Source organism: Nycticebus coucang, chromosome 5, assembly GCF_027406575.1.
Source record: "Nycticebus coucang isolate mNycCou1 chromosome 5, mNycCou1.pri, whole genome shotgun sequence".
NCBI classification, from domain to species: Eukaryota; Metazoa; Chordata; class Mammalia; order Primates; family Lorisidae; genus Nycticebus; species Nycticebus coucang.
Window position 1 is genome coordinate 105974461 of NC_069784.1, and position 23633 is coordinate 105998093.

The 23633-nt window shown below is 36.7% G+C and overlaps 1 protein-coding gene across 2 annotated transcripts in view; it reads left to right on the plus strand.

Annotated features, from left to right (window-relative positions):
- The window catches only part of LAMA2 (laminin subunit alpha 2), a 656330-nt gene that overhangs the window by 267946 nt on the left and 364751 nt on the right, over positions 1 to 23633 (plus strand). For both annotated transcript variants that reach the window (XM_053591647.1, XM_053591648.1), the window contains exons 5-9: positions 9559 to 9738; positions 12613 to 12702; positions 14488 to 14605; positions 21499 to 21677; positions 22943 to 23042. In XM_053591647.1, the coding sequence (XP_053447622.1) occupies positions 9559 to 9738; positions 12613 to 12702; positions 14488 to 14605; positions 21499 to 21677; positions 22943 to 23042 (667 nt within the window). The remainder of the gene's footprint in view (positions 1 to 9558; positions 9739 to 12612; positions 12703 to 14487; positions 14606 to 21498; positions 21678 to 22942; positions 23043 to 23633) is intronic.

A 23633-nucleotide genomic window follows, 5' to 3' on the forward strand; every position in this document is an offset into this window, starting at 1 on the left:
AAATGAAATATATTTTCAACTTGGAGTACTTTTTCATTATTACTTGAAAACGTTTTAAAACATATTTACAGTAAAGGCCTAGTGTGGTGGTTCACATCCATAATCCCAGCTCTCTGGGAGGCTGAGGTGGGCAGATTGCCTGAGCTCAGGAGTTGGAGATCAGCTTGAGCCATAGCAAGACCCCATCTCTAAAAATAGCCAGGCGTTGTGGTAGGCGCCTATAGTCCCAGCTACAGGGAGGCTGACGCAAGAGAATCACTAGAGCCCAAGAGTTTGAAGTTGCTGTGAGCTGTGACACCACAGCACTCTACCAAGGGCAACAAAATGAAACTCTGTCTCAAAAAACAAACAAAAAACGTATCTAAAGCGAACTATTGTAAATCGGGGCGTTAGGGTCCTTTCAGAGCAAAAATGGGGGGTGAAGGGTGAAATTTTCATTTAGTAATAATTTTCCTTTTGAAAATTCAAGCCCTCAGGGGTCAGTGTCCCTTTGATAGCCATGATCAGTGTGAACGACACCAAGATCTTCCATTCAATTAGATTACAGGACACCCATAGAGCATGATGCAGATGAAACTAACTTAAGCTTACCTTGCATGAGGGGCTTAACATTAAATGCTTTGCTGGATTGCTTTGAGTGGTACAAAGCAAGAAAGCAAGAAGACCACCAGAAGCTTTTTGAAAGGAAGGCCCATACCAATTTTGAGACTTTGAGAAAATTGGAATTCTTAAAGCAGCTGAGACTGTTTCTATTTTTGAACTTCCTAAAAACTTAGTCCTTCTGTGTGTTCAGTAGTTCCATAGTAGTTAGAAAGCACTGCCTCATAAAATCTACACTTGGCACACAGAAAAAAAAGTTCCAATTGACTCTAATAGAAAATGAGAGAGAGAGAGAGAGAGAGAACGGAAGATACACTTTTCTTTGATCGGCAGAGAAGCTGCACAAACCTTTGATGTAATACTGTAAGTAGTTTAACAAAAGGAAAAAAAAACCTAAGATGACGAATAATCTTTACAAAGAACTCATTCTCTTGTTATGCTGTAATTTATTGATGACTATTGCTTTGACAGTGAAGAATCTGTTTAAATATTTTGTGGAAGACAAAGCTTTCATTCAGACATGACAGTATAAGAACTATAATTCTAACAAACAGGAGAAAAGCAATGTAAGTTTCAGGGACAGTTGAAACCAAGTAAGTATCCGAAGCAAAGTGCTTGTTTTTTTTAGAATGAAAGATCTGTTAAGACTAAGCTCAAGGGTAGAGTTGTCCATGGTACAGTCTTATTCGTTAGATGGTTCATTAAACTGACATTTCCCTGTCTTCTTGGAATAGGTTAGTTAAAGAAATTGAGGTTGCACACAGTTCTTGACACTTTATTATTAAAATCTTTTCTAGTATTTCAGTACTCACTAACCATTGAAGAGTAGTTTTTTTGTTTGGGCTTATAAACTTCTAATGATAGTGGCATATTTATTAAAGACCTTCCAAATCAATTTAGTACATTACATGTTGCTTGCAGAGAAAGTCTGATTAGTAGGAATATTGGGATACTTGAAGGGATATATTAATTATGCATGCATATTCCATTATTTTTCTCATTAGAAATGGTTCCACTGGTGTTTTTAATTACTTTTTATTGATTTACCCAAATCTTTAGAGATACCTGTACAATATTTTTATGTGTACTTGAACTATTGCAGCTTTAAAAATGATGTATTATATGATGATAAACAAACTTACACTAAAATTTATGATGCGCATTTAATAAGTGGAATTTAAAATATAGATACAATATAATTAAAATGTATATAAAATCAAATTCTAAATGACAACATGCAATGCACAAATTATAAATGTTTTATTAAGGAGAAAGTTAATTCACTGGCAGTCCTAGCCCAGTCTGTACTATTTGGGCACTGCTATTGATTTATTCATTCAACAAGTAATTATTGAGAATCTATTATGTACTACTCAATATGTTAAGCACTGTGGATTTACTATAAATAAGACAAAGTTATTACCTCGCTGTATTTATGGTCTAGTAGTAGACATAAGTAAACAGGCAATAGAAAATGGAAGAGAGAATCAAGGGAGCTTGGGGAATTCTCAGGAGGAATTACTAGAGTGTGGAGGCATGTGCAGAAGAATGGAATTGACATTGTGGCTGAGACCTTAAAGATGTACACAGTGCATCTGTATAAAAGGGGAGCAGTAAAGAAACGGAGGAAGTGTTTGAGAAACAGAGAGACTGTGGCATACAAAGGGAAGTGACCACACAATAGGCATCCAATAAATGTTTTTGAATGAAGAATGACTGATGGACTACATGAATGAGAAATATTGAGACATGAGGTGGACCAGAGATGAAGCTCTGAGGGGTAAGCTTGTGTTTTAAGCCTTCGGTGGACCTAATTTTCTGAATGTGCAAGTAAGCAATGCTTGATTTAATAAAAATAATTCTAAAAATGACAACTGGTATTTGGAGAAAATAACAAAACATGGAAAATGAAAAGAAAACTGTGCTGTAGAGTAGGAGATAATGTCTAGGAAAAGATTGAGTCTATAATCCTCTATTTGTTCAGTAAGGCCCTAAAGATTTTTGGCAGGGAAATCTCTAGACTGAAATGTTTCAATATTTTAGCAACCTGTATTATAAATGACATGTTCTGCAACTTTTATTATTTATCCAGTATTTATATTACTCACGCACTGCTCATGTATTCATACATTTTCATATTTTTCTAATATTTCAAGATAACCTGATATTGCTTTGATATGATAAGATTTTAAAAATTACATAAAATTTTTCTGATAAAAGAAGGTTTTTTAAACAAGTACTCGGTTACATATAATAAAACTAGTAATGATTCATAAAGATTATAATACACTTAATATTAACTTTTCTGCTGAAGCTAGGTGATCTGTAATTTTTACTTATTGGTGGTTACTGAATTATCCATAGGGTTTAAGTAATCTATTCTCCTAATATAGTTTATTTTTTCATTGGCTCTTTTATAAATGTTAGTTTAGAATTTGTAAGTTGGACAATGAAATAGCTGGGAAATGATTTGTCCATGGAAGGAATTAACCAATGGATAAAGTTGTACTCTGCTCTAGTTAACAAAATTAAGTTGAACGGTTCTTAAGTTCAAATCCATTTTATGCTTCAGAAAACACATTTATGTGTTATTCTCAGCTAAAAACATCCTGTCAAAATGGAACTCCCTTATAATAGAAATTAAATTTAACTAATATTTAAGTATTATTAACATGCATAGTAGACTTAGATATAAGGAAAACATGGGTCAAACCTATTAATTTCTTAATTTCCTCCAAATCAACTTACCTCAAGTGGTTGGGGAGAAAACTCTATGAAGGATCACAGACCTTAATTTCAACTTGTGGAAAGAGCACATTAAAGATTTATTCATATAATAAGAGTATAGTCATATAAATATAATAAAATGAAAAAATTCTGATTTTTCTATTGCTTTTTATATAGAAAGCTAACTTTGCCAAACATTTGGAAATTACATAAATTTTATTTATTCAAAAGTTTTACTTAGCATTTAATTTTTACAAGATGCTGTCCTATGTGCTGGGGATTAGATCAATTAACAACATGAGAAAATTCCTTCAACTCCTGGGACTCAAGTCCTAGTGGGTGGAGAAACAAGCAACATCCTGGCCCAGGTGGGAGATAATGTAAGGTTGGCCCACGGCAGTTTTAACCAAGGTGGTACGTGCTGGGATGCTGAGTCTATTTTGAAAGTAGAGCCAACAAGATTTGCAGATAGAGTTCATGTAGAATGAAAGAAAACAAAAGTAGTCAAGCATGAGTCTAAATTGTTGATCCCAAATTGGTGAGATTGAGAAGACTGGGGATGAAGATCAGGAACTCAGTTTGAAATGCGTGTTAAATAGCTGAGTGAATTTAGCAAGTAGACAATGGATGTCTGCATTCTGACCTGGGGAGAAGGAGTCAGGCCTGGAGAATTCAATGTGGGAGGCATCAGTAGAGATGGTATTTACAGCCCTGAGCTTTGATGGTGTTACCAAGTGAGTACACATGGCCAAGGGACTGAGCGCTGTGGGGCTCTAATATTAGAATGTCAGGGAAGAGCCAACTAGTAGTGAAGGGGAATGGGAAGATGTAGCTGGAGAGACAGAAACACGGCAAGGACAGTGTGTTCTGGGAGTCAGTGGAGTAATCTGTTGTTTCAAACGCTGCTAATAGGTTCAATATGGCGAGAACTGAAAGTGGGTCATTTTAGCCAGCGATGTGAAGGACATTAGTGACACTGGTGACTCAGTGGAATGAAGAAAGATCAATGGGTTAATAGGAGTATTGAGAAGGAATAGAGCAAAATGTACCTATTTACTGTCCGAAACCAGACCCCAGCCTTCACTCTGTGCTGGAAAAACAATAATACACTCTTGCACTATCCCCAGTCCCTAAGTTTCTCACAGCTCACCTCCTTTTCCCCAGCATATACAGTGAGCCTTCCTGATCTATGGGTATCACACTCATTACTTCAACCAACCTCAGATCAGAAATATTAAGCAAAAATTGCATCTGTACTCAACATGTGCAGGTTTTTTTCTTACCATTATTCCCTAAGCAATATAGTATTACAACAATCCGTACAACATTTACATTGTATTAGATATTACAGGTAATGTGGAGATGATTTAAAGTATACAGGAGGGTGTACATAGGTTATATGCAAATACTGTACCATTTGATATCAGGGACTTGGGAGTTCACTGATTTTGGTATCCAAGGGGGTCCTGAAATCAATCCCTATGGACACTAAGGGATCCCTATACTATTTTTTTCTTATTATCAGAGTCTAAAATAAAAGAGATTAGGTTCATTTTTCAAGGTGATATTCATAATCTTTTTTTTTTTTTTCTATTGTATTGAGATACAGCCTCACTCTGTCATCCTGGGTAAAGTGTCCTGGTATCACTGGTATCATAGCTCCAGCAACCTCAAACTGTTGGGCTCAAGCAATCCTCCTACCTCCATCTGCCAAGTAGCTAGACACCTGCTACAACTCCCAGCTAGTTTTTTTTTTTTTTTAGTAGAGACAGTGTTTTGGTCTTCCTCAGGTTGGTCTCAAACTCCTGAGCTCGAGCAATCCACCCCTCGGCTTCTCAGAGTGTTGGGATTACAAGTGTGAGCCCTTGTGCCTGGCCTTATCTTCATAATCTTAACTTCCTTTCCTAAACTAATACCATATTATTACTATTTTGTTGTGGAGACAGAGTCTCACTTTGTCACCCCAGATAGTGGGCCATGGAGTCACAGCTCACAGCAACCTCAAACTCCTATACTCAATCAATTCTCTTACCTCAGGTCCAAGTAGCTGGGAATACAGGCACCTGCCAGGACACCTGGCTATTTTTAGAATCAGGGTCTCTACTCTTGCTCAGGCTGGTCTCCAACTCCTGAGCTCAAGCAATGTACTGCCTTGACCTCCCAGAGTGCTAGGATTACAGGTGTGAGCCACCACGCCCAGCCCCATATTAAACATGATTGGTTGTAAGATGTTTCCAGATGTCTCAGCCAATTCTTACCTACAAATTCTTTGACCACATCTCTAGGTAGCTAATTTCAACTGGCACATAGGGATTGAGTGTTCTATCGTATCTCCTGGTATGAGTTTACTTTCAACTTGTACTAGGATTTTAAAATGTTCTAAGAGTATAGACTACACACTAAGTTGTCAGCTGCACACTTGGGCTTCACATTCTAAGTTTCTGAGACTTACTGATGATCTCCCAGCAGTTTTCCTTCTCCCATCCATCTATTCACTCAACAAACTTTAACCATTGAGGAGGGTTTTAGGACCATAGCTCTTGCAGCCTTCTAAAGCAAATGTAGCAATATAAATAGACAAGCATAACAATAAGGGGCAATTTTCTCTACTAGAAATAGGAGTATTTTCTGGATAAACTGCTTTGAAAATGTATTCTAAAGGAAAAAAAATGCCTCAGAGTCCCAGAGGTCTTATCCATCTGCAAGGAAAACATAATTTACATAGTATACCAACACTAATAGAAACAGAATTAGGTGGGTGAATAGAGGGTAATAGTGACTTAGTCATTTAGTTATAAAATGAGGTTTTTTCCTCCTTCATTTGCCAACTAATTTCGAAGAAAAGTGTAAGTTTAAAATCCAAAAACCAGTTGATAATCATAGGCTGATATTTTCAGTTTTAATGAGTTCCTGTGACAGCGTGAACACCCACCCACCCACACGTCTGTAATAGAAACCATTTCAGGAGATGTTAGATGGCCACAGATTTCCCAGGGCCTCACAGCAAGACAGTGGTGGTCTTGGGGATTGATACTTTTCATCTTCCTGGAAGATGGGCAGGCTCCAGTTGTCACCCCATAGGAAATCAGGAAGTATGCTAAGCTCAACTTCACAGTGGACTTGGAATTATACATCCTTGTGCCAGTGGAAATATTCTATCCAATATTATGATTTATTTTGAAGGGGAGTGGAAAAAAATTATTTTAAAAGCATTGGAAGGAAGCTGCATACAACACAGCCAAACAGCTGGCTGGTTTTATATCCCAGAAACAGCGTGGAACTAACTATGCTCACAGGATCTCTTGGCAGAACTACTTGATGAAAATACCAAAGCTGTGAAGAGAAGTGTTCTTTTGCTGAATTCTTCATGTAGCTATCATCTGGTTTATTAACCTAAATTAGAATATGTACACTTTCTTAAACGAAAGTCTTTGTTCAACTGAGGAACTTACTGATTCCTTATATACAACATGCATGTGGTTCACCACAACATTAATATCAAATAAACCTTAATAATTTTCCAGAAACTGTCATCCTAGACATGTAGTGGTCTTCTTTATTTCAAACACCATTCTTGGGAGCAGTCAAGTGAAAATGTGGTAGAAATTTAAACTTGAATTCAAAGGCACTGGTGACCTTTTTGAATGCCAAAATTAACCTCTAAGAGAAATTGATAGTAATGACTTCATACATCTATTTATTCACTCTTTAGCATTTAGCTGATATCCCCTTAAGCAATAAAGACAACTTAATTTTAAACATATTTCTGGCTCATCTGCTTGATGCCATAATTGTGGAATATGCAAGATCTATTTTACTCCTTTAGAATTTCTTATATTTAGAGGGCATTCAGTGTTTTGAAATTCAATATTTTGGGAGACCTTGGTGCTGTCATCCCCAAATGTTTCGATTAAATGAATTCATTTTTTTACTGAGTATCCTGGGTAGAGTCAATTAGTTGGGAAATTTCATATTTTTATCATGAGGCATCTTGGGTTTATTCTTTGTGACATCAGAATTCGTTTCTCATCTCAGAGTTTGCCATTATTTCTCTAGTGACTCAAGTAGTTATTGGCAGTCAGTTTGTAAAAAGCTCTCTGGGATTATCTAAATGCAGGATGTTAGAAATGGAAATACATATCATTGCCTCTCCTGTCAAAAAATGTAATTAACACACATGATAGATCATCTTGCAAAAGTGGATGAAAATTTTAGTAGGTTGACCTTGAGTCTTACCTCCCCAGTATTTGCACTAACTATATTGTCCCTGAACATCGCCCATCCCAGCACAGGACTCTTCTTCTTCTTCTTTTTTTGCTTTCCTGTCTTTAGCTGTGTGTTTTCAGTTCAAAAATCTACTTTGAATCTGACTTTCAGTTCAAAAGTCAATTTCAATTTCTTAAACAATTTTTATTTAATTCCATTTATTGCATATGTTAATATTCCATTTATATTGCCCAAAAAGTAAGAATGTATACTTCTATTAGTATTTCATGCTAGTCCTCATTCTTTTCTTATGAGTATATGTAATTCATTATATAGATATATAATTTATTTAACCAGACCCACATTGAGGAACATTAGATTGTTTTCTAGTCTTTTTCTATGACCAAAATATGAAAGAATAATATTATCTTTGTCAGTTCAGACTGCATAACAAAATTCCATAGACCGTGTGGCTCATAAACAAAAGAAATTTATTTCTCACAGTTCTAGAGGCTAGAAGTCTGAGATCTGGGTGACAGCATATTTAGGTTCTGCTGAGGATGCTTTTCCTGTCTTGCAGACTGCTGACTTCTCATTGTATCCTCATATGGTAGAAAAACAGACAGCTAGCTCTTTGGCCTCTTCTTATTAGGGCACTAATCCCATGCTTGAGGGTTCCAACCTCATGACCTAATTACCTCCAAAGGCCTCATCTCCAAATATTATCACATTGAGATTAGAGTTCCAACATATGAATTTAGGAGGAACCCCCAAGCATTCAGTCTGTAAGATATATTGAGTCCATATGTAATATAATATCTATATTATTTTCTATCTATAGGATAATTTTCAGAAGTGGAATTGCAATGTAAAAAATCCTAGGCATCTCTAATTTTGAGAATTATTGCTAAATTGACTTTCTTGAGTTTGTACCGTCTTACACTCATACACATAAATATAGAAGGAATGTCTAAACCCTTATGTCTTGCTGTCAGTGAGTATTACTGATATTGGGTGTGTTTCCCAATCTGAAAAAATGGGAAGCTTATCAATGTGATTTTAATTAACATTTCTCCTATTATTTGTCTATTTTTTGTGTTATGACGTTGGTCTTTTTTCTTTAGGTGTTAGGGGCATACTTTGTTTATCTGTGATAAAAATTATTTTCATTAATTTGTCCCTCATGAGAATTCTCTGCTCTGGAGAAATCCCTGTGAGATTATGTTAGTCATGTGCATATTTGGAAGGCAGTTCCTTGGTAATTTCTTCAATTTATTGGCATGGAAAATGATCTCCATCAATCCTTCTAGTGTCAATGTGCTTAGTTATTTTTCTAAAAATTCTTAATTCTTTTTACTATTTTTGTACAGTGTATTTTTCAGAGTGTGAAAATACTTTACCAAGTATTCTTGGTAAAATTTTGTCTTCTTGCTCTAACAAAAACTAACAGAGATATAAAATACAAGGAAAAATAATCTATCAAAGTCTCTCATCATGATTATAGATTTTTCTAATTTTTCTTGTAATTTGTCATTTTTCCTCTATATTTTAAGGCTACGTAATTTGCTATTTTCAACTACAGAATTAGTTTTAAAGCTCTTGGTAGAGTCCTGCTTTTATCTGATATTTTGTAACATTTTTAACCAACTTTTTTGACTTTTCACTGTATGCCAGATACAGTGAAATAATGTCCTAAATAATTTAGGACACAAGGCTTTTCAGAAAATAGATGATTAAATTCAGAATTTAGGAAAATACTCGGAAGGTCAAGTGGATGGAATGCCTTGCAACACAGGAAAGTAGATGATTGTAGGATACAGATGTCTAGAATATAAGCAAATGGATTGCACATACACATAGCATACCTAAATTACTTCACTAGATTCCAGTGAGTTAACATGAGCCTGGATCTGCCTCACTGAGACAAAGGGGAACTTATCTTTATTTTTCTAAGAATAAAGAAAGAAAATCAGATATTTAATTTTGGGTATACTTAATTGTTATATTATTTTCCCCATTGTGTAGATTCACATTTCTTTAATCAACGGAAGACCAAGTGCTGATGATCCTTCTCCTGAACTTTTGGAATTTACCTCTGCTCGCTATATTCGCCTGAGATTCCAGAGGATCCGCACCTTGAACGCTGACTTAATGATGTTTGCCCACAAAGATCCACGAGAAATTGACCCCATTGTCACCAGACGAGTAAGTTTATGATAAAATATGGGAGCCTGTGAATGAGAGTACCCCTGTATTCCTCATTGTCTGGTAAAGAATTTAAAAAGAAATATTTCAGTGATTTGTAGGTGTGTTTGTTATCAATTGTTATTATTTACTTTTTAAATTTTCAATCATTTTTATTACTAATAATAATTATTTAAAGTTCAACAGACTTTACTTTGTTCAAATCCTGGCTTTGACACTTATCAAGTGTGTATCACTTACCAAACTCTTTAACATACTTAAACTTTAATTTCTTTTTTTTTTGTAAAATGATGATCATAATGTCCAGTTCATAAATCTTGTTTTTGAGGACTATTTTGGTGTTTGCTGCTATCAGTAATCTTCATTACCATTATAATTGGCTTTGAGGAGTTACTACTAGAAGTTCAGGGGCTTTGAAACATTTTCGGCTACAACCCACAGGAAGAAAATACATTTGCTATCATGACTCAGTACACACACACGTGCAGAGAGACAGAGAGAGAGTGTGTACAATATCTGCTTAAAATCAGCTGGTAATCTTGTGGGAATACAGATTCTGATTCAGTAGGTCTAGAGGGCTGTGACTCTACAATTCTAGAAAAATGCTAGAAAGTTTCCAGGTGATATTTATGTTGCTGGTCTGTGGACCATTTTGTCTAATCAAATAATTTGGTTTGGGGCTTCATTAATGAATTATAAGCTATAGAGTAAAAAAAGCTCTACGTTAGGGGAAAACTGATTCTACATGCTCTTTTATTTTGCTTTACAAATTAAATATCGATGGAAAAAGCTTAAAACATCTTTAGACATAGGAACTAACAGAAGTGTCGTCCTCCAGTGTGAAATCGTAGCTTGTGGGATTATGATCTCCATGATCAACCCAGGTTGCTATGAGTGATAACGGCACTTCCTCCTGGCTACCCACTGCCACATTTACTGGTTTATGTCCCCTCCCAAGTATGCTGCTATGCAACCAAGACATTATTACCAAGGAATCCATTCAGCCATAGTCCGTAAAGCAAATCCATGTTGTCACAGTGTCTACTGTATGGCTAAAGGTAGAGGTAAGAAAAGGGATTAAAAGCACTTCTTTCTTGAATGATCTCAATAAAATCAGACCACAGCTGCCAACTGCCAAATTGCTAAACTAGTAGGCTGAACCTTCACAGTTCCTGAATGCTCCTCACGTATTTTCTTTCCTCATTGTTTAACTTCCCCACATCTAGCCTCTTCATCATCACAAAATGGCTTTTAAAGTTTTCAATATTCCCATGCAACATATGTCAGATGTTTTAGTGCCCTGTATTTTCCAAACCTGAAATAATGCTACCTTGTGTTATATTTCAGCATATTGCAAATTGTCTTGTGCAAAACTAATCATTATTTTATAGCAATGCTTATATTCTTGTTTTAAAAAATAATACTTTTAATTTTAATTTTGACATAACTTAAAAATATACACTGAGGAAGACTGAATAATATTGAAGGTAAATTTAATCTTTTCTGACAGTATATCTATCAGAGAGGGGGGGAAATCAATGAAAATAAATTAGTGTTCTTTCATCATCTTTTGTAGGAGGAGAGTGGGGGCTGGGTTGCACATCTATTATTTATAACTTTATTGTACATGAACCTCTAAAATGGTGCAGAAGTCAACATATAAATATGTTTTTTGAAAGTTCTCAAGTTCAATAAACACTACATGTAAATTTAAATATATAAAACTAGGATATTGAATTTCGGCTCCTCTTCATGGCTCAAAAACAAAGCATTATCCATTTATATTTAAAACAGATTTCTCGGTTTTAAAAAGCATGCTCAAATACTGCAGTATCAGCTTTCTGAGGCAGTATCTCCATTTGTGTCTGTATTATTCAGTGATGAAGTAAGTGGGGAAAAAAGGATTTTAACAACAGCCGACTTCCTAGTAAGTTCCCTTAGTTCAAAGTCTAGGCATATCAAATAAGGTAATATAATAAAAATATTTAACAGATACTATATCTACATAACAAAAGTAAACAAAAGGAAGAAGAAAAATAAGTAACTTGAAAAAAGTGGATTTGTAGTCAAGGAAGTTTGTAGTTTTTGTTTTTGACTACCTACTTATTCTTGCTAAATCTATTTTTTCTTTCATTTTATAATTGGAATAATAGCACTGTCTACCCCTATTATGGTTATTGAGATGTGATCATGTAAGGTACTCTGACAATGATAAAATGCTATATATGTATATGTTAAAATTGTAAAAGTACTTCATTTGTATTATAAATAGTCTTTAAAATAGCTGAGTAGTTTAAAAATCATAAGGATATATTAACTTTATACAGGAAGGCATATGGATCTTTTAACATATATAAAAAAGCAAGTGTTCTGTACAACAAAGAGTTAGTTACTTTTAATTTTTTTCTTATATGGTTAAGGAATGTATAATTATATGCACAATTTCTTTCTAATTTTGTTGGTTCTTTTCAAATCCATCCTATAAAACAGTCGCATAAGATTTGTAAGCACCGAGGTTCCTATAATAACAATAAAAGGTGTTCTTGCAAGAAATCATTTAAAGTAAATTTTATAAAGAATTGTCCTCAGCCCACTCTTGGCAGAGAGAACTCTCTCTAGCATGGACTTCTTGAGAAGGAAATTTCTACAATGCCCACCCTACATACTTTAGAGGCATTCTTGGCCTGGGCTATGATTACAAAGCGAGGAGTCACTTCATCCATTTTGTGAGCTCCCACTTGTCTTCGAGGAATACAAATGTACTTCCCAGAGAGGATAAAAGCAGAAAATAAAGTTTTTCCCTGACTGTTCCCCTTTGTTACTTTCACTGTGCAGTCACCTTAACCAGATTTCTCTCCGGATTGCTTTCTGCAGTATTACTACTCCATCAAGGATATTTCCGTTGGAGGGATGTGCATCTGCTACGGTCATGCCAGGGCTTGTCCACTCGATCCAGCGACAAATGTATGTATATTTATAGAATACTTAAGGCGAAACGAAGCCCCGAACTGTAAAATGTTTCATGAGAGTCTCTGCTGACAGGGAACGCTGTGTATGGGTATCAGGTGTAACAGAAAGCCATGCCAGGGTGAAAAAAGAGCTGGCAGTGAGGATGATAGACTTTGAAATCTGCCATCATGATATCAAAAAACAAATTAGTTTTTTTTTTTTTTTCCCCAAAAAGGCTCCAAACTGCTCTATTTTGAGACCTTGCTAACTCTGACAGCATACTGGATGAGTTAGCTTTAGAGAATGCCTACCATCAAGAAACCTGGCCATTTCTTTTAAAATTCTTAATCACAAAATTCATGCAAACAAATAAAAACTGTGTGTGGAAGTAAATATATAAACAGTCGTGAACCAGCGGGCTAAGCTAGGGCAGGGGCAATATAGAGGGGGGTGGAAGGGAGAATTCAGGAGAGCATTAACAGTGCCATACCAGAAAATGCTGGAGTGCTTTGGGGTAGAATTTTTCACTAATGACAGCAAAGTAAATGAACATAACCTAAAGGAGAAGATGAATGAGCATCAGTTTTTCCTGTCATAAACTGGGGAAATTCAAAATCATCTACTTTACAGGATATGGAAAAAACATATTGAATAGAGAGATGGGTGAAGACAGATAGGGCTATCTTTTTGTCCTCAACTAAAATTGTGATACAAATGACATAACACTCACAGCTGGTTTTCTGATTAATGGATTGTAATGCTGTCTCCTAGGAAGAGTCAAGTGCCCTGGCATGTTTTTATGGCAAAGTTGTGGTGCTGCATTCTCGTGGTCCGGGTATTCCCCATGAATCGCACTGATGAGCCGTATGTCCTAAGCTTTGAGAGCCTACAAGCACCCTTGGAGTGCCCGTTCCATGTGGCAAATTGAGACTCTACTCAGAGCACACACACAAGGGAGATTTACTCCTGGGGACATTAGATTTCTGTCCTACCTCTGTCCCTGGATATCTGCGAATAAACTCCCTCCTCTTTGCCATATCCCAAAATGTTAACAGCAATTTGAAGGAAGACTAGAAAGATGCACATTGGATCCCCCAAATGTGTAGCTCCTGCATCAGGAGAATTCAGTCTTCAAGACCACCCACGTGGGCCTTTCTGCTTTTTTCTAAACCCAGTGATTTCTGAACCAGCAAGTACTGTTGATGGCACTATGTAACCCCATCACCACGCGAAAGGATACGAATTAGAAGTACAATCCTTGCAAGAGGTGGACTTCCCATAGGTGCAGGGAAGCCCTGAGTAACCTCTGCCGTGGCCTTTTATTGAAACAGTTTACAACAGGTGTGGGGGGGCCCACATACAGGAGCTACGTGCTTGATTGCTACCTGCTCTTTCTCCATGGGCTCTACTCCCACCTGATGCACTACAAATGTTCAAGGTCCAACACCTGTTTGCTAATGAGCCACCAATCTTATGCCATTAACGCTTGCAGTTGCTTGAGGCTTGAGGCTTGTCTTAGGGCTGCAAAACGTCTCCATGCCAGCAGGAGACTGCCCTGCTCCAGGTGCCTCTGCTCTGACAAGCCTGGTGCTCAGTCCCCTACAGAGAACCTTCCAAGCTGACATTGATCAAATAACCCACCCCAAGGCCAGCACAGCTTCCTTCGCTGGCTGACAGCAGTTTTACCTTTTGGTGCATAGTCTAATAATTTTTTCTCCATACTGTCTTTCAGAGGGAGCCCCTCCCTTAACTGTTCTAAGTAATCTAACAGTGTGCTCCTCCACCCCTCTTTTTGACCAGAAATCTCGCTGTGAGTGTGAGCATAACACATGTGGTGACAGCTGTGACCAGTGCTGTCCTGGCTTCCATCAGAAACCTTGGAGAGCTGGCACTTTCCTGACAAAAACCGAATGTGAAGGTATGTTCATGAGAAGCTGACAGAATGTGCCACTCTTCCCCTCCTGGACATAGGTGATAAAAACATGTGGTGATTTTAGGTGAACTCATATTTCCAGTTTATATGGAAATATTTTTTTGTCCAAGGCAAGAGCTGGTAAATTCTTTATCCAGCTATTTTAGTTACTCAGCATTTCATTTTCTTTTAACATAGCAAGTAATTACCAAGTATCTGTGAATTTACCATTGTGTGAGGATGATGAGAAATACATAAAAGGATAGTTTACGCTTATTATTATATCATCAGGGTGAACCTGCAGCCGTAGCATGATGTATCTATAGAGTAACATAAATGTGAATAAACATTAAGCAAACCCTAGATTATATAGACACGTGCCTTCTCAACACATATGTTTATGAAATGGTTCTGAAACATGTATTAGCTCCAGATCCTTTTACTTGCTCCTTTGCAGCCTTAAAATCTATCTCTTTTGCAAATAAATAGCATTGGAATACCCATCATCTAAGAGAAGAGGAAATTCAGAGGTGAGAGATTATACCCCACATGTTAGAGCCAGTTTATTAGCTGGAAAAAAAAAAAAGCCCTCTGCTTCATTATTTATGATTATTAAGGGTCTTTTCAGGGGTAGGAGCTGAGAAGGATACAAGATTAAAAGGTGACAGAGCCTTAGGGAAGAGATCAAATTTGTGTAAAATAGGTAATTATCCTAATAATCGGTATTAATATTTAAAATATATGGATTATCATAGTCCATAATAATAATAAGGGCATAGAGGTTGGGCGCGGTGGCTCACGCCTATAATCCTAGCACTCTGGAAGGCCGAGGCAGCTGGCTTGATTGCCTGAGCTCAGGAATATAAGACCAGCCTGAGAGAGAGATCATGTCTCTGAAAATAGCTGGGCGTTGTGGCGAGTGCCTGTAGTTCAGCTACTTGGGAGGCTTAAGCCCAAGAGTTTGAGGTTGCTGTGAGATGTGACACCACAGCACTCTACAGAGGGTGACAAAGTGAGACTCTGTCTCAAAAAAAAAGTATATTGATATACTGCTGATATTACAAGTGGCATCAGTGATCATCAACATAAACTATGCTCCAGCAATTATTGGACAGTGGCCACCAAAAAACAAGCCAGTAAGTAACCAAAAATAGTAAAATGACTGGCAATGCAAATGTGTCAGCGAATACTCATTTGTACTGCTGAAGACAACCGTATGTCTAGTGTCTACTGAAGGGAAATACCTAAGAAGTGTGGTGGATGACTTAGAGCTTAATACTGCCAACTGGCCCAACATGGTCACAGACGTACCGAAGAGACTTGTTTCTGGAAATTTTCTCAGGCCAAGAAAAGACCTAAAAATAGACTTGTACTAAACTGTAAACCCAAACTAGAATGAAGCCCAGTTAAACTGAGTTCAAATATTAAAAATTTAGTGAATCAGCCCTAGTACATTTTTTAGTTCAATAAATATATATGGCCTCAGACAGGCTAGAGTAGACATTCCAAACTATAATAATGCCAACTTTACACATTCATTGACTAAAAAATTTACTCAACGAATATTTATCATGTTACACAAGGTAGGTCTGTTGAATCATAACATAAATTAATCGTAAAATATTTCCCAATCATTAAGATATAAAATTCCCCTCTGGCTCAGTGCCCATAGCACAGTGGTTACCCCGCTGGCCACATACACTGAGGCCAGGGATTCAAACCCAGCCTGGGCCTTCTAAACAACAATGACAACTGCAACAAAAAAAATCCGGGTGTTGTGGCGGGTGCCTGTAGTCCCAGCTACTTAGGAGGCTGAGGCAAGAGAATTGCTTAAGCCCAAGAGTTTGAGGTTGCTGTGAACTATGATGCTATGGCACTCTACTGAGGGCAACAAAGTGAGACTCTGTCTCAAAAAAAAAAAAAAAAAAAAAATTGCCCTTTCCATATCCATGGGTTTTATATGCATGGATTCAACCAATTGTAGATTCAAAATATTAAAAAAAGAGCCTGGGCACAGTGGCTCAGGCCCGTAATCCTAACACTGTGGGAGGCTGAGGTGGGTGGATTGCCTGAGCTCAGGTGTTCAAGACCAGCTTGAGCAAGAGCAAGACCTAATCTCTAAAAAAATAGCCGGGCATTGTTGGGGGGTGGGGGGGGGCCTGTAGTCCCAGGTACTAGGGAGGCTGAAGCAAGAGAACTGCTTGAGGCCAAGAGTATGAGATCTCTGAGCTATGAGGGCTTAGCATTGAACTGAGGGCAGCCAGAGACTCTGTCTCCTTAAAAAATATACATTAAATATTACATTAAATATATACATTAAATATTAAATATATAATGCATCTGTTTTGAACTTGTACAAGCTTTTTTCACTTATTATTTCCCAAATAATACAATATAAGAATAATTTACATAGCATTTATATTGTATTAGGTATTATAAGTAATCGAGATTATATGAAGTGTGGGAGGATGTGCACAGGTTATCTGCAAATGCTGCAGCATATCATATCAGGGACGTGAGCATCTGCCGACCTTGGTATTCAGGAAAGGTCTTGCGACCCATCCCCCACAGATATTAATGGGCAACTGTATTTTTTTTTTTTTTCAGTTTAAGAGTCTGCATGTGCTACCAATGTCTCAAGTTCCTTCATTTTCTGCACTTACCTCCTTTGCTTTTTGATTGTTTCTGTCCGCTTTTATCCATATAAAGGATTAGAAATGTCCACTCATTACTGAGACTTATCTGGAGGCGTGGGCCAGTCACTCTCCTTTGTAGGGGACCATTAGAGGCCCAGCCTTTGTTGTTTTCAACTACTCCTACCCCTTTTCTGGCTAATCCCTCAGTTTTCCATAGATTCTCCATAGGAAGCAGACATTCTTTCCTAACAGTGATTTTAAATGACATGCCACCCAGGAATATTTACCCTCAAACTTCTTTAAATTATAATCACATTTCTCTTATTTGTGGGACATCAGCAATCACAAGTGGGACCAGAATCCCCATTGAAGGTAGGGATCCTTCCTGTTGCCACTGGCATCATATCACATAGTTAGAATTATGTAAAGTGAATCTGCAAAATCCTTATCACTCATGGCCCTATGTTTAAACACAAAACAAAAGAGCAGATCAACTTGTTAGCAGCAGAGGTAGATTAGGCAAAGCAAAAGAATGCCACTTGCTACTAAATACCTTTTTTAAATAGTGGGATTGTGAAACATTTTTTTTTTGTAGGAGAAATAGAGGGTTATATTCCAAGGTGAATAATAAACATTTTAAAAACCTAGAAATTAAAGATGAGGGTCTTAACCATAAAACCTTAGATAAACACCAGACTTTTGTCAAGGTATGCATTCCTAAAAGCTTATATAAATTTTTTTCAAGTTGAATCTTATTCCAGTCACTTTAATAAAAATCCTTCTGTGACATGACAAATCCTGCTATAAAATGAATAATTGCCTTCTATTTCATTTGAGTTTAATTTGGACTTTCATCAATCTAGCTTAGTTAAGGCAAGATATATCTCTAAAGATATGTGAGGAATAGTTTTGTATCATATGTCTTAGACATTCTGTGAAATAGTGAGTTGCTGATGACAGAGTAAAATAAATGGCTCTCTGGGAGGAGGGATTCTCCAAGGATATTAACAGAGCAGGGCTGAGTGCAGTCTACAGGGAGCAAGCGGAGCTATAGGCAGGGGGGGGTCCTGGCTGCGTGGAGCATGAGGTGGAGTGTTGCTCAGGCATCTGTGTTTTAAGTACATCAGCTCTCATAGTTCTAAATACTTATGGCAACACTAATTCTAAATATGTGCATAATATGATAATAAATTTCTATTATTCCATGTTTTCCTCTATTTCTATTGGCAGCAGAAATTTTTTTTTTTTGTAGAGACAGAGTCTTACGGTACCGCCCTCGGGTAGAGTGCCGTGGCGTCACACGGCTCACAGCAACCTCTAACTCTTGGGCTTACGCGATTCTCTTGCCTCAGCCTCCCGAGCAGCTGGGACTACAGGTGCCCGCCACAACGCCCGGCTATTTTTCTGTTGCAGTGTGGCCTGGGCTGGGTCCGAACCCGCCACCCTCGGCATATGGGTCCGGCGCCCTACTCACTGAGCCACAGGCGCCGCCCCGGCAGCAGAAATTTTGATTGTTTCTTGCAGTATATTTTTACTACAAAGTTCTTAAGAATTCATAGCTGTGCAGTGGTGCACATCGGTAATCCCAGCTACTCAGGAGGCTGAGGCAGGAGATCCCTTGAGCCCAGAAGTTTGAGACCAGCCAGGGCAACTTTCTCTAAGAAATTTAAAAAGAATTCTTGTGTATTGTCCTAAGTATATAAAACTGCTTATCATGCCTAGTGATTTATATGTATTACTAGGTGTTCCCTAGAATAAAGTGTAAAACTCTCCATTAATAGAGCAAAAGTACTGTCTTCTAAAAAAAAAAAAAACCAACAGATTGTGTAAGGTATTTGCAACAAATATGACAATAGAATAATATGCTTACTGTATTAAGAAATCTTACTAGCCGGGCGTTGTGGCAGGCGCCTGTAGTCCCAGCTACTCGGGAGGCTGAGGCAGGAGAATCACCTAAGCCCAGGAGTTGGAGGTTGCTGTGAGCTGTGTGACTCCACGGCACTCTACCGAGGGCAATAAAGTGAAACTCTGTCTCTAAAAAAAAAAAAAAAAGAAATCTTACTTATCAACAAGAAAAAATTCAGTGAATCATTTTTTAAAAGCACCCAAGATCAAAACAGATGTTTCTCAGAAAAGAAATAATTTATAACCCTATAAAAAGATGATCACATTCATAATTAAGGAAGTACCAATAATTAATAAAACAAGAAATTATTGTTAACTTATCAAAGTATTTTTTCATTCACTTACAAATACCTGAATGCTTACTGAATCTAAAAACTGTATTGAAAGTGTTGATAATACACAATGTTTATGACTACAGGGAAACAGTTTTGTCATACCTGCTGGCCTAAGATTAATTTGACAGAGTATTTTTGGAGGAGAATTTTTCAAGTGATTAAAATTAAAAATTTGCAAGCCCCTTTGACTAGAATTTATGCTTCTGGGAATTTAACCTATAGATGTACTCATCTGTGTGTACAGGGAGTATCATCATGACCATTATAATTATTGTACAAAAGCTACTACCGCTACCAGCCCTTACTTACTGAGCTAACTGTATGACCGAGCTGAGTATTTATTAATAGTATGTCTCAGGCATTTCGCTTAGCAGTCTCAAAACAGTTGTAAGAGGTAAATACTAAAATAACACTAAGACTTTAATTTTCACCTCAAAGTCACTCAACTGGCAAACAGAAAACTTCCTAACATTAGAACCCTACCTTTTCCCCACTTCCATCTGCTCCTAGTTTGAGTGCAGTGTTGTTTGTAAAGGAGATACCTGCAAACCGTGGAACTGTCCACTGATAGAGATCTGAAAAATGCCTCCATGGGGCAGTACCCTGTATAGTCTTAGGGGACACCTTGCATGCTAATCAGGAAAAAAGCTCTGTGATCTAGTATCAGTAAAATGAAACAGTTCAGGGTAGCATATGATTTCCCTTCTCCCTTTGTGGGATAAATAAAAAGACTGGGCTTTGTGCATACTTGCACATCCAACCAGTCACGCACACACATGCACGAGGAAACGAATGTAAGGACATATACAAAAATCAATATGAGGTAAGAAGGAGACAGCATAGACGTCTTTCCCTAGTTCTCATTCAAATATAAATTTTTCATATTTTTCAAAGCCTTACCCAGTCCTTGCTGGGGAAAGTGATTTTTCACTTCTTTGAATTCCTCTAATGGAACATGAAAAAGACAAGGAGGCTGAAGAGGAGGAAAAATCAATTGAGACCTTATTTATAAGGCATTATGCTAATGATTCCACATGCCTTATCTCACTTGGTGCTTTTAAATGTCTCTGTCTGGTCATTACTATTGACCACCAGGTGTTTTATATGGATACTGAGCCTTAGTGAAATTCAGAACTTCCCAGCATCACATGACTAAGGGGAGAACTCCAAGACTGTGTGGGGCAAATAGCACGATCTTAGGTCTTAGCCACTAAGCAGGCTTGCTCTGGCTTTGTCTTGACAACTTGGCACCTTTCTTGTGTCTTTTCTCATTTGCCAGGTGGAATATGAGGGATTCTGGCTGTGCACTGCACAGACTTCAGAGTGTGGTTTCCAATACTGATTAAGTTACCTTTTATCAGTTATTTCACTTCAGCTTTGGGTTTCTAATCTAATGAGAACCGGTTATTAATAACACCTAATTCATAAAGGCATTTTGAGGAGGTTTAAAATCAGCAGTAATAAATATAAAACACTTACGACAGAACTTTGCAGGTAAAAGAAACAACTAAATAACTCTATGTCCTTTTTCACTCATAGGATCCAACACGGATTCCCATAAGTGCATAGTGAGTTGCTGTATGACAAAGCAAAATAAATGGCTCTTTGGGAGGAGGGATCCTCCAAGGATATTAACAGATTAACAGAAATCATTACAGATTCCCTGGCTCTTAATCATTCAGCAGCATCATTTAATAATTTATAATTTGTCGAGATAGGAAGATACAGCTTGAAGTATAGAAAATTGTGCTTTTGTAAATCAAAATCAATTAAATATTGGCAATCTCATAGGATTTGGATTAATTTACATATTTTAATTATTTCTAATGTCATTAAAATATGTGAATTTATTAACACAGTCAATCAGTCCTGATACATTCCAAATATGTTTCTGTGTGTGTGTTTGCTAAATGAATATAATTCTCCACAAAGTATAAAAATCTAGGATGTATACCAAAAAATGATTTTAAATGCATCTGAAACCTGAAATTAATGTTTATCATGTTATTTTTTTCTAATGTAGCGTGCAATTGTCATGGAAAAGCTGAAGAATGCTATTATGATGAAAATGTGGCCAGAAGAAATCTGAGTTTGAATATACACGGAAAGTATGTTGGAGGGGGTGTGTGCATTAATTGTACCCAAAACACTGCTGGTATAAACTGCGAGTCGTGCACTGATGGCTTCTTCAGACCTAAAGGGGTAATGCGTGCTTTTTTATTCCCCAATCAAAAAGTATTATTTTTTATTTTTTATACAAAGGTGTGTTATGCAGAAAAGTAATTTCAAAAGCTTTTCTAAAAAGTTGAACTTCAAATTCAAAAAGGTGACTAGGAAAGTTCCATAGTTCAAATTGGTTCATTGAGGCTACATACTGTGATGTTTCCATCACTCAAGAAAGTTCCTTTGTGCCTCATTCCTGGCTATCCCCACACCCGGGCAAACTCTGTTCTGAGCATCAGTTGGTTTTGCCAACTCACTCAATTGAGTTTAAATTGATGATATTACATGAGTCAATTTCTGGAGCAGCAGTTATGAATGTCAAATATTAAATATGATATGAAGCAACTGGAACTCATATACCATTCTGCTGAAGATGTTATACATTATTATTAATTTTGTCATGTTGTAGTTCTGTTTTCAGTTTTTAGAGGAACCCTCACAGTGGATCACTAATTTACATTCCCACCACCAGAGTACCAGGGTTCTCCTTTGTCCACATCACCAGCATTCACAATTGCCTGTCTTTTGGATAAAAGCCATTTTAACAGGGATGAAATGATATCTCCTTATAGTTTTGACTTGTATTTCTCTAATAAATAATGAAGTTGGGCATTTTCATATATTTGTGGGCCTTTTTTCTGTCTTATTTTGAGAAATGTCTATTCAGATCCTTTGCTCATTCGTTAATCATAATTATTTGGTTATTTCCCATTGAGTTGTTGGAGCTTTTTATATATTCTAGTTGTGTATTAATCCTTGGCAGATGGGTAGTTTAAACATATTTTCTTCTATTCCCTAAGTTGTCTACTCACTTTGTTGATTGGTTCCTTTGCTATGCAGAAGCTTTTTAACTTGATGTGATCCCGTTTGTCGAGTTTTCTTTGTTTGGCTGTGTTATGAGGTATTACTCAAGAAGTTCTCGTACAGACCAATGTCCTGAAGTATTTCTTTATCTGGAATTTTCTTTGAAAACTTAGTAAAGGATGAAACATGATAAAACTTATATGGGAAATTCTTGATAATTGTTGAACCTAAGTAACAAATACACAAGAGTTTATTATGATGTTTTACTTTTGCATAATTATTTAGAAGAAATTGATTTCAGAAATTGTAAATGTATATTAAAGGTAATTTCTTATAATTTTATCAAAATGATTTTAACTTTGTGTTATTAAAAGTTTGTGAATTGAAACATACTGCTGTTTCTATATACTTGATTAAAAGCATTTTAATATTTCTATTAGGTATCTCCAAATTATCCAAGACCATGCCAGCCATGTCACTGTGATCCCATTGGTTCCATCAATGAAGTATGTGTCAAGGATGAGAAACGAGCTCCACGAGGTGAGAGCTATCATAGAATGTTGCTGCTCTGATGAAAGGACAGACAAAAGCTAAATATGATTATTTTCAGAAGAATATTTTGCAGCAAATGTCACTAAAGTAATAAATCAATTCTTAAATATATCAGTTTATTAGTATTCCCTCCAGGAAGCAGTTTTGTATTCATCTCAATAATTAACTTTCATATTTAATTATAATGCTTTAATAGTGAGAAGAGTTGAATCATTTATATAATCATAAATTATACACATTATCTTGTATAGAACCATCATTACATATATATATATGGGGATCAAGCACAAATCTGGGATGTATGTAATTTTTTCATGTGTTGTTTATTTTTATTTTTATTTTTTTATTAAATCATAGCTGTGTACATTGATATGATCATGGGGCATCATTCACTAGCTTCACAGACCATTTGACACACTTTCATCCCACTGGTTAACATAGCCTTCCTGGCATTCTCTCAGTTACTGTGCCAAGACACTTACATTCCACATTTACCAAGTTTCACATATACCCTTGTAAGATGCACCGCAGGTGTAATCCCACCAATCTCCTTCCTTCTTCCCACCTCCCCACTCCCTC